The following is a 12,289-nucleotide window of genomic DNA, read 5'->3' as shown; positions in this document are numbered from 1 at the left end:
CCGTCTGGGCACCTCCGTTCTCCTCAGTCGCTCCATGTGAGATATGGTGGCTTTCGATCCAGGGGAAAGGCCACTGGTGCGAGCTAGAGTTAGTGCATTTTAACGTGGCTCTGTGTTGTGTTTCCTGACTTTGTTTGTACATGTGACGCAGAAGAATGAGCACAACTTTGAAATGTTCCTACAACAAAGTGTTTGAGATCGTGGTTCATTGTAATTGGATACCTGTACTTTTACCCCTGTTGTCAAGTGGTGTGTCTATTTTGCTCTGATCTCTCTCTCTCTCTCTGTTCTTCCTGCTATCTCTCCGTCTCCCTTTCTGTATCCTTCACTTACCCTTTCACTCTCTGTCTGTCTGTCACTGTCTGAAGACAGACCTGTGAGGTGTGGATATGGTGTCTGGCATGGCCCGCTGTCTGGCGGGGGTTTGTGGATGATTGCTATCATTCTGGGTGAAAAGAATATCCTGTCCCTTTGTCTCAGCATAATGGATGTGCGAAGCCCCTAGCAGCCCACGTTCCAATCGCGTCACCTCCACGTGACCGGCGAGCGGAGAATCTCAAGGACACGCCGGGGCGGGGCGGGGCTGTGAACTAAGCATCACTGCTCTGGAGTTTTATCCTGCCCTACGTGATTCTATCTCTCCCACATTTAACGTCAGTGGTGGGAAGGCTGGATCTGCACTCTTGTCTTTGTGGCTCTTACCCTTGGAATTTTTTTTTTCGTTTGTATACGTTTTCATTATATAATACACACTACATCAAACCAACAGTTTTCTCTTGGCAGGTAATAAGGTATCTTATGGTATTTTAAGGGAATTCTGCATAAGATTTATCAAATATGTTGAATGTAAATTATAGTATTAAAAATATGGCCAGTGAAGCCACATGGTAGGGCAGCGATTAGGTGTTGTGAACTCCCGCCTGCAAGTTCACGAGTTCAAATCCGGTCTTTAACTTTTTTTTTTTTTTCTGTGGAATTGGCACCGTGTGATGCGCTGGCACCCTGCCCTGGGTGAGTCCCCACCCTGTGCTCATTGTCCCAGGATGGGCTCAAGCAGACAGATTAGGCCCTTATGCATGGCAGAAACTTTAAATCTGAATATGTCTCATCTCCAAAACTGAACAATAAGTGACATTACACTGAGCTTATTGAGATAGGTTGATGGGGCAGTGGTGGGTTAAATGCAGAGGACACATTTTGTTGTGTCAATGTGTGCTGTCATCACTTTGCTTCCACTTTCAGAATGAGTGGTAGTAGCCTAGTGGGTAACACACTTGCCTGTGAACCAGAAGACTCAGGTTCAAATCTACCATTTTACTACCATTGTGTCCCTGAGCAAGACTGTTTAACTCTGAGTGTCTCCAGGGGGAACTGTCCCTGTAACTACTGATTGTAAGTCGTTCTGGATAAGGGCGTCTGCCATAAGTGTAAATGTAGGTAGATAGAGAATGTAACCAAAAGCCGTAAATGAATGTGAATGCTTCCCCTGGTTCAGGTCATTTGTCCTCCAGCCTCCCTCCACATCCCTAATCAATACTAATCAGCAGTAGATAGATGCCCACTGGCAAACCAGCATCCATCTCCCTTGTCCCTGATTCTGCCTGATGCTTAAATGCTACTCTTGGGTGTGTGTGTGTGTGTGTGTGTGTGTGTGTGTGTGTGTGTGCGCGCTCTTGTGTTACTGCTGTCTGACGTGGTGTGATGTTAACAGGGGAACCCCGGTATGAGTGATTGCTACAGGATCAATATGGGAGGCAAGCTGTCATGATGTCAGAGGAAGAAATGGGATATGTGACAGAGCAGCGATTTGAAAGTCGCACTCCAGGTCTTTAACAGCTCTAAATCAGTCATTGGCCCATCACTGTCCCTGAAATGTACTGAAATACGTGTAATTTACAGCTTTTATCATCAGTAGATACAAGGATCAGTCTCCCTGGAGACACTTAATTTAATTTTAAGTGTCTTGCTCAGGGACACAATGCTAGTAAGTGGGGTTACCCACTTGGCTACTACCTCCCTGCATTCTTGAGGAATGTCTGCTGAATTCCGTGAACGCAACGTAATTTTTTTTTAACATGATCCATGGTTGGTTACCCCAAACACAGAATCACTCTACACACAAACATGACCTCTGACCTCCAAGTGCCAGTATGTAATTTTTAAACGGGGCCAGTGCAGGAGAACCAATCGCGGTCGAAAGCCTGAACGTCTGCGGTTTTTCCTTTTGTTGTGGTTTTGTTTGATAAGTTGTGGTTTTCCTGGGACCGTGGCCTTTTATATGGGAGAGCTGCATTGCTGACGAATGCCAAGCTTTTGTGTGGAGAGCAAACACGGTGGAACGAGGATGTTTCTCCAACTTTTTTCAGGTGAAAAGGAACAGGGTCTTATCAAACTTGTACAGAGAGCCTTTTTCTGATTGGTTCAATATTTATATATTGCACACTGGGGATCTTATTCATTTGGGTTAAAAGAAAGTATAAAATATATTTACTTTTAATAAATATTTACATTTACAGCATTTATCAGGCACCCTTCTCCAGAGCGACTTACAATCAGTAGTTACAGGGACAGTCCCCCCCTGGAGCAACTTAGGGTTTAGTGTCTTGCTCAGGGACACAATGGTAGTAATGGGAATTTAACCTGGGTCTTCTGGTTCATAGTCGAGTGTGTTACCCACTAGGCTACTACCACCCTATATATCTGCCCTTCACATAGAATTTGGTCTCATATTTCCTCTGTCTTCTATTTTCAGACACCATATAAAGAGCCCAGTTTCCTCTCATTAAGGATGTAATTGATTTGAGTGCTTTAAAGATATGTTCTGCCTAAACTCCGTAATTGAATATATGAGAGCCTATGAGTGCTGTGGGGAGAGTTTTAGAGGAAATGGCCGGTCTCTCTGCAGCTGGAAATTGAGTTAAGTCTGTAAACTGCTGATCCTGTGACTGCTTTTCATATGCAGAAGTGAATGCCGTCATTGGCCGATCCAGACTGTTCGTCTTGTTTCCTGCAATTGATGCGGACCCGTTTCCCTGTCTGCCTTGTCTTTTTAAGCTGCACCCACCCAGCAGTGTCAGACACACTCCTCCGATAGCCTGCGACTCCTCATCAGGTGCCGGAAGGAGTGCAGCGCTGCAGCGATTAGGTGTTGATGGGTGAGCAATCATAGCCAGGCTATGTGCAGACAGGCTGCACACACAATGTGCTCCTTGGTCCCGGTCCTACTGTCTTTTAATTACAACAGCAATTTCTTTATTAATGTTAAGCTCACTGTCTGTTATGTGGAAATGTGACCTAAATGTGACTTTGTAAAGCTGCTTTGTGACTGTGACCATTGTCAAAGGTGCCATTCAAATGGTGAATTGTGCATCCCACATCAAGCAGATCTGTTTTCTCGGCGTCTAACATTACATCGCTATCTGTGGGTTGTGCCAGATGTCTCGGTCTTGCTCAACGCACTGTGTAAGTCGCTCTGGATAAATGCGTCTGCCAAAATGCCTTAAATGTAAATGTAAATCGCTGCTATTTCACTCAACCTCACCCGCTATCTGTTTGCTGAAATGTACAGCCACTCCCCTTTTTTTTTTTCCAGAAGATGAACTTTGCTTAGCCCGCAGAGTTAGATATCTATAGATAACAAACAAGTGATTCAGACAATTAGTAGCATAAAGGTTGTTTTGCAAACTTCATATGAACTTCCGTTTAATTGTTCGGCCCTGTTTGAGAAATCTCTCTAACGAATGTACGTAAAAAAAGGCAAGAGTCTCTGGACAGAAGATCAGATGAACAGCTAGATGTCATCTGTTCCACACAGATTCTTGCTCCGATTCCTTGAGGAAGAACAAAAGGCTCTATTTCTTCTGTGCCTCCATCCAAACATAGCCTCTCTGTTTTTATCTGGTTTGCTGTCTGCTTTTTAACGCTGCTAGCTCTGCAGCAGTGGGTGTGTTAATTGATGGGAAAGCGATTTATAGCCACTCAGCGCCTGCTGATTAGTGTTCGGCAGGTTTCATTTGTTGAGATCTAATGGTATGCAATTCATTCGAAAACAGCCTTAACACATGTTACCAGCAGCTCGAGGCCGCTAACGCCCACTGATGTTCAGATAGTTCCATACCAGGAATTCCTGTTGGGAGAAGGAGAATTTCACCATCCACACCAAGGATGTAAGGCATGTCTCTACAAGTTTAAAGATGAATCTCTGGTCACACGTGGGTCGACGGTTCAGCTTCTAAGATCCAGCCTGTTTGCAGGTACAACTTTAGAAATGCCAAATGCGTCACATGAATGAGTCATCACACACTTCCACAAAGCCGTCTATTGTCTGTTAGTTCAATATTACTCCTCATGATCACAGTCGGTCGCCCAGCACAGCGGATCATTATGAACAAGGAATCAATTCTGGGAGGATAATGGAAATATGGAATAATTCCTATATCCCAAGCACAGAGAGTTGTTAAGAAAAGAATGCTCATTTTAATGTCGTAGGTAGTTTGACTAGATGGCCTTTCTCTGGAATTAGTTTCCCCGGTAATGCTGCACTGAGAGGCTTTGTCATCGCTGTTGAGTGGTTCAGCCGCTGGTACAGGAAATAGCTTTGAAATACCTGGCGGCTGGTTCCAGAATGCGAAATGGATCAGGCAGTCAAAATATTCAAAAATTAATCCTCTTCCTCCTCACCCTAACAATAACTCAGGGAAATGGCATGGTTTTATTGTATCATGGGCAGATGCCTTCTTATTTGCCAAAAGAGGACCCAGTGCAGGGACATCCACATTTCCAAATTAGTTTTTTCCTGCTTAATGGTGAAGGCTACAGCCACCTGCACCTGTTCCCATCTTTGTTAAATCATAAATCCTGTACTGGCATTACGGAGTATTGCCCTGTTAAGTGAAAGGGAAGTGATTGTCATTGTGAAACACTGCAGTACGGCACACGGTGACACAACGAAATGTGTCCCCTGCTTTTAACCATCACCCTTGGTGAGCAGTGGTCAGCGGTGACAGGCGCCCGGGGAGCAGTGTGTGGGGGCAGTACCTTTCAAGGGCACCTAAGTGGCACCTTGATTGTTCGGGTTTTTGAACCCGCAACCCCAAAATTGACAAAATTATGCCCAGTTCAATGCTTGTGGAATCCCATCCATAACATACAGTATACAGTTATAACCTTATTCCAAAATGGATTAAGACAAGTTTTACCTCAGAATTCTACACACAACACCCCATAATGACAACGTGAAAAATGTGACAACACATGTACTTAATTACCACAGTCTGATTACCACAGTCTTTGCTCAATACTTTGTTGATGCACCTTTGGCAGCAATTATTACCTCAAGTCGTACATCTATCCTTGGCCAGTTTCGCCCAGTCCTCTGGTGATGGAGCTGTATAAACTCAGCACCTTCCCAACTGATGCTCACAGAGCATTAGAAGTCTACAACATGGTCTGTCAGACTCTGGACTGGTGGTGCTGTGTTCTACTGTGCGGTGAAATGTATGTCCTTGTGTTGTGCACATTGTATATCAATTTGAATATCAATTGATTCTGTCCAACACTTTGGGAAACATTGGGTTACTACGTTACATGCAGTGTTTCTATTAAATTGGTGTGATGAAGAAAATCATTGCCCAATAATGATTGTGGCCTTTTGGGCAAAGATTGGCTCATGGTTTTAGGCATGTAAAAATATAATTCAAGGCACTGTCCCAAAATCTTGTGACTTGAGGGACTTCAGGCCCTCTCTGGACTCCTGTTGTATTTAAGTAACACTTCCCTCAGTTGATTAGACTGCTGCTATATATAGCTGCTCTCCCACTGCCTTTCTAATGAACAGTAACACTGCTGGGTTTGGCATATAATTTTTTTCTGGTGAAGTTTACCCCTGGCTGATGTTCACTGGGGTGGCCATCTCAGACACTTGGGTCTTGGCAGCGTGACAGACAGATCCTCCGTCACACTTCAGATAAGAGCAGACTGTTTTGATCCTTATATAGTAGTATGTAAATATAATTAAACTGTAGAAATCTACAGTTTCTGCTAATATTTCAGAAGCAACAGATCAAACCACGTAAAACCATACTGAATATTGTGGTATTGGCAGGGTTCAGCAAACGTTTAAGTGCTGTGTAACATTTATAATCTGCTTTTAGCTGATAAAGGCCTTATTTACCAAGCAACTTGCCTCTGCGTAACTGCTTAAATGTCAGCTCACATTCTGCTCATGTCACATGACCTCCTGTTCACTGACTGCTGCTTTTATTTTGTAAATCTTAAGCCTCTTTCCTTTTCACTTCAAAGCCCCAGAGCTGCGTGAGGTCATACTGGAAAACTGGCACCTGCACATTTTACAGAGGCCAGGCATTCGTTTTCTTATTAATAGGTTCATTAATGTAGGTGTGAGGTCTCCGTGGATTCAAGGCTGATGCCTCTTTGCTTTAAGGGATCACGCTGCATCCACAGCCTTCTGTGACCTATAAAAAAATCCCATCACCCTTCAGTGAGGTGTTCAGTTAGGCTTTGAGCTTACGTCTTTATTACCGTCAGAGAACCGGCCGCTGCGGTTTTAAAGGTTGCCTGTCTCTAGCTGAGCACAGGGTGAAAAACAGAAGGATAATGGCTCGTATTGTGCCTCTGACATTAGACCAGCCTGCTGGAGGCCGGACCCCCAATCAGATGCCAAATCAAGCTCGCACGGCTCAGCATCATCTCAACGGCGTGAAGTTCCTGTTGCCTCATACATCTCCCACACCCACCCACACCTAAAGAGCAGCTCTCAACTCAGCGTGCAGCAGGAAGCTGGCAGCTTTCCTGCAGGTCTGACCGGTGCGGTTATCAGTCGGGAATCATTGCTCGCTGACCTTTTTATTTCCTGTTGACTGTGATGCGTTTTGAATCCACCTGATTCCGGTGACTGGTGTTTACCGTAAGATGTGGTGCCAAATGTTCAGGTGCACAGTTTGTCACCTGACTTCGCTCCAGTAGGCACATAGACACACAGGTGCAGGCTAAACCAAGGTTTTATTCAGCCACAGCGTACAAATATTATTCTTGTGGTGCCAATTTTGCACTTGGTCTTGTAAGACGATTAGGTGTCAGTGCAAACACACTGATTTTGGTGACTTTTAAACATTTGCCTTCTGGTTCTCCAAAACAGACACTTCAGGCAGAATTAGTGTAGTCACTTTTTAAGTTGAGCAAGCCCCAGCATGCCTTTGGAATTCTACTGTATAATTTTGTATGTCAAAAAAAAATACTCTGGGGTTATATTTGATGTATTATGCTAAATTCTTGTTTAAATATAAATGTTTTTAATATTTGTTTGTGGTATCGGGACAAAATGGTGTGGTTCATAATTGCCTGACTTCCCTTCGTCTCCACAGATCTACTGAATGGTGCCCAGGAGAAGTGTGAGTTTCCCTCACTGGACGGCTTCCCTCACTGTGAGGGCAAACTAAAGGTGAGCACAAAGACCAGCAGGCTTTTCCCTATCGCCATCACCATCTGGTCTTCAAATCCCATACCCTGATACTGTCTTAATGCTCAGATGCTCAGTCCATAGCCTGACATGCCTTCACTGAATTGGCTGGATTCGTACAGAGTAATACAGAATGATGTCATTTGCTGAATTGCGTCGCTGGAGTTGTGCACGTATGAAAGGGACAGATTCTGCAGTAAGAGTCCTTTTGTAAATATCTGTGCCAACGAAGCTTGAAGATCTTGAAAATCCCATCTGCCTCTACCATCTGATGTTGGCTTTATGGCTGACCTATACTCCTTTTTAAATGAAAGTGCTTTCTCTACCCAGCACACTCCAAACGGCTTCACTGGTACTGAAGTGGAACAAAAACTTAAGTCTAATGTTTTAACAGTTCTGAGCAGGCCTGGATCCATTTGGACAATCTGTCTTTCTAATCTGTAATTTTATTACCCCCCAGCCTCCATTCCAGTAACAAATGAGTTCACCACAAAAAAGCCTCCTTGTGTTTGGAAGTCTGTTGAAGTCTTCTGTAGAGAATGATACTCTCCGGTGTTTACAGCTTTTAATTGAAAACTGTATTTTAACAGTCCTGTTGTGGAAAAAAGATCCCTTTTTTGGAATGGCCATCATTGTTAATCTCACCACAACCCGTGTCTACTTGCTGTCCTGTTTTTTGGGGGTTTTTTTTGCATTTAATATTTTTGGAATCAGTTTTTAAATTAGAGGTTGATTTCTCCCATAGAGATGCTGAGTTAAGTGTGTTGATTATGGGCACAATGCAGGATTTGTAAGAATGGGGTTGGAGGGCTGCTAGTATACCACCTGTTTATTTAAATTTAAATTTAAAATTTACTGCCACCTTGTAAATGAAATGAAACCCTGATTGACATGCAGCATGATGCTGACCGCCAGGACTGTCAGGATGTGGGCCGTTCAGTTATTAGGTTTGGTCGGCTCATCCGGTCAGGATTTGCTGCTCTGATTACTGCGCCCTGTTCTGTCGTATTGATGTCATCTCAGTCTGCCAGACCTGCAGACAGTAATCAATGAAAGTCGCGTTCAGGCCCACGGGCCCAGCTGCATCCCAGCTGTGGGACAGAAGAGGTTATTGGCCATCAGGAGGGCTGCTGCAATAGGACCGCCGGTCTTCTCTCAAAATGCTTGTCAGTCTGGATTCCCTAGCTCAACTTTATGCTTCTGCTATTATTGTTGTTTGTTATTATTATTTTTATTATTATTATTATTATTAGTATTATTAGGGTGGTAGTAGCCTAACACAGAACCTATGAAACAGAAGACCACAAAGTCTACTATTACTACAATTGTGTCCTTGAGCAAGACACTTAACCCAGAGTGTCTCCAAGGGGGACTTTCCTTGTAACTACTGATTTGTGAGTTACTCTCTATCAGGGCATCTGATAAATGCCATAAATGTAAAATTGTTGTACATATTTGAATAATCAAGGGAAGAAAAGACTTCTACCAAGAGGTCTGTTTTGTTGACGTTTTGCTGATTTTTAAAAAAATTTGGCTAACAGGAGAGGAATGTTTTGTTTATTTTACTTTCTGGTTTCTGCACATGTATGACTATAAAATTCTTGTTACATTTCAACAGTGGATGAAGGACATGTGGCGCTCTGACTCATGCTACTCAAACTATGGCGTCGACGGCTCTTCCTGCTCCTTTTTCATCTACTTGAGTGAGGTGAGTCCCGCAGGGGTTGTGGGTGTACAGATATTTGACCCGAGCTCACTGTAAATTGCAGCCCTCACCCATCCACCCACCTGCCAGCCCTCTCCCCATATTTACTGGTGAATATTCACTCACCTCTTTAATCATTTATGGCCGTTGATATGTGAGTGTGTAGCTCAGTCATCCAGTTGCCCCTGTGAGGCTGTAAATGGAGAGGCGCGTCCGTCTGCAGCAGCTTCAAAAGTGTGCAAGAAGTGGGGGTGGTTGGAGAGGAGATCCACCAAATCTTAGGTTTCATCCTGAAATCTAGAACGCCGCTTCAATGGGCAATGTAAATTTATTTATAGTATTTTGCATCTGCAGAGTGCGGTACAGTACTGTATGAGTTTAAGGAAGTGGTCTTGTAATGGCTGCATAAGAAAAAGCAAGGGTAATAATAATAATTGTTAATGTTAATATACATAGTTATTAATGTTAAACGTAATAAGCGAGGTCAGGATTAGATTAATACGTCTACAATTCAAGACTGAACAAAGAGACAAACAGTAAAAGATGGAGCAGCATAAAGAATCCTGCTGTACTTCAGTCACATGATCTTCAGCAGTTGCCATGGTGATAGACTTTAATTTACATATCAACCACTCACACATGCAGCTGCACATATGCCCCTTTCCATTCCCGCTTGCACTCATGGCTACACTGTGTGTGTGTGTGTGTGTGTGTGTGTGTGTGTGTGTGTGTGTGTGTGTGTGTGTGTGTGTGTGTGTGTGTGTGTGTGTGTGTGTGTGTGTGTGTGTGTGTGTTTGTAAACCTACCAATATGTGGACATTGACCTGACTGCACACCAATAAGGTGGGGACGTGTGTCATCGTGGGGACCAAAAACCAAGTCCCCACAAAGTTAACTACGCTAGCATGTATATTTCATCAAAATAAGCCTACCCCTTTAATATCTCCAAAGTCCCCAAGATGGACATTTTCTTGAAAAACATTGTGTATGTGTGTGCCTGGAATTGCTCACAGTGTGTACACGCCAACTAGGGTTGAAGAGGGTAATTGCAATTGCAGATACACACAGTAACACGTGGTACAGCAATGCTGAACTCTTATTGGCTCGTCTTGATGACGTCACGGACCATCAGAAACCAATGAGAGAGCTAATTGTTAATAAGTGCCTCAGTTAGCAAGACTGAGTTTGCTGAGCTATAGCACCATCCAGATCTATGTAAGCTAACTTTAACTGCAAGAAAAAAATCATTTAAAGATTCATACTTTTATGATACACATTGTGTTAGGGGTAAATAATATTTCTTTCAATAGTAAAGTGTTTTAGTAAGAAAAGCTATGACAATGCTAGCTAGTTAAATGGTACTAGCTTAGTTAGCACATGCTAGTTTCTGTTATTTATGGATATTTAAAATTACAATTATTACTATATCTTCCATAGACGTTTTCACTAAGCAGTAAGAGAAATAATGTGCTAAGAAAAATGGCTCGGAGGCGACAAAGCCCAATAAACAATGCCATTTTTCACATCACCACCTGCCGTGATAAAGCAGGGCTTGATGTTAAATACATCAATTCCTATAAAGGTGAGCAAAGCAGATATATTATCTTAAACTAATTACTATGAGGGAAAGTAGGTATGAATGTGGGTTGTGATTCACAAATTAGGCAGGGGAGTGTTTGCCGAGTCAGATATTTTCAAAGGAGATTTCATACTGGAGTACAGAGGAGACCTTATAGATCCAGAAGAAAGTAAACGAAGACGGCGAATTTACCACAACTCCCTAAAAGGATTTATGTTCGATTTCATCTGGCATGGAAAATTCTGGACGTGAGTACAAATGGATTTATATATTTTCCTTTGTTTTGATGTATAACTGTATTAAATATTTAAAAAATATATTTGAAAACGCGCTGCTAAAACTAGTATTAGTTTTTTATTAGTATTCTAGTTTTGTTGCCACATGTGGGAACTCGTGTCTTGTGTGGAGTTGCACAGCATGGGGAGCATTTAGATCATTTATCATCGCTAAACCGCCCATAACAGCTTTAAATGTGTATTATTAATTTTTTCAAGTCAGATGTGGAGTCAAAATGGGTTACATAACGTCGCTCAGACACACAGGGATTGTGGGTAATATGGTTGTTTTCTTCTGATGGAACAGAATTATTTCATCATTTGTCTGTCAGCATTTAAGGTACTTATTGTAAACATGCAATACTATATTGACTTATTTACAGTTGGCTTCTAATAGTTAAGATAGCAGCTCATGCATGGTTCCTGCTCAGGTCTGAATATTTTCCAGAAATACAAAAAAAAAAATGTTTATTTGTTCAGCTATTTGAAGTAGATTTATAATGTCTGCATATATCAGTTGTGTCATCACAAGATCACAAAAAATTGTTTAACAATTTATATATTATATTGATAATATAAAATTAAGTAATACAAACTAACAATAGTATAATTTTGCATTTAATAACTATTCTCTTTATTCAAATTCAGTATTGATGCTGCAAGGGATGATGGCACCCTTGGAAGACTGGTTAATGATGATCACATTAACCCCAACTGCAAAATGAAAAGAATCATGGTGGAAGGAAAGCCTCATTTGTGCCTTTTTGCCTTAAAAGACATAACACCTGGAGACGAGATTAGATATAATTATGGCGATGCTGATTGTCCTTGGAGGAATCAGGTAAGAATTGTAAAAGATATTTTGAAATCTGATATTTATATAAATTAAGATTTTAGTATTAATTAATTGTAATATTATGTTTGTTCATAAAGTTTTAACAATCAGAATAATTCACACATGCTCGCATCCATTTTACTGTTATTGGTTTACTGGGCTTTTCATATGTTTGCAGCCCTGGTCCTGCATTCGAATTCTGTAACAAATATTGAATCTAGAGAATTGTGGTTGTTTTGTTTATTTCACTGAAGATGCATCATCACTATACCTACTTAAGCATATTCTCTGCATCTGTATTTATTTAAAAATGCTTTTGCAACCTGACACTGTTCAGCTTTTTTATCTTTTACCAGTATTTGGGGACTTATTGGGGATTCCTTTGATAATTTCAGGAAGAAAGAAGTGGAATGGAAGG

At 41.9% G+C, this 12,289-nt stretch overlaps 1 protein-coding gene across 3 annotated transcripts in view; it reads left to right on the top strand.

Annotated features, from left to right (window-relative positions):
• Window positions 1-12,289, top strand: part of mgat5 (alpha-1,6-mannosylglycoprotein 6-beta-N-acetylglucosaminyltransferase) — a 72,318-nt gene that overhangs the window by 20,908 nt on the left and 39,121 nt on the right. For all 3 annotated transcript variants that reach the window (XM_028981836.1, XM_028981837.1, XM_028981838.1), the window contains exons 4-5: window positions 7,383-7,459; window positions 9,096-9,185. In XM_028981836.1, coding sequence (XP_028837669.1) covers window positions 7,383-7,459; window positions 9,096-9,185 — 167 coding nt within the window. The remainder of the gene's footprint in view (window positions 1-7,382; window positions 7,460-9,095; window positions 9,186-12,289) is intronic.

Source organism: Denticeps clupeoides, chromosome 5, assembly GCF_900700375.1.
Source record: "Denticeps clupeoides chromosome 5, fDenClu1.1, whole genome shotgun sequence".
Classification (NCBI taxonomy): domain Eukaryota; kingdom Metazoa; phylum Chordata; class Actinopteri; order Clupeiformes; family Denticipitidae; genus Denticeps; species Denticeps clupeoides.
Note: the sequence above shows the minus strand (reverse complement) of the source record. Positions and strands in the feature narration are given on the sequence as shown.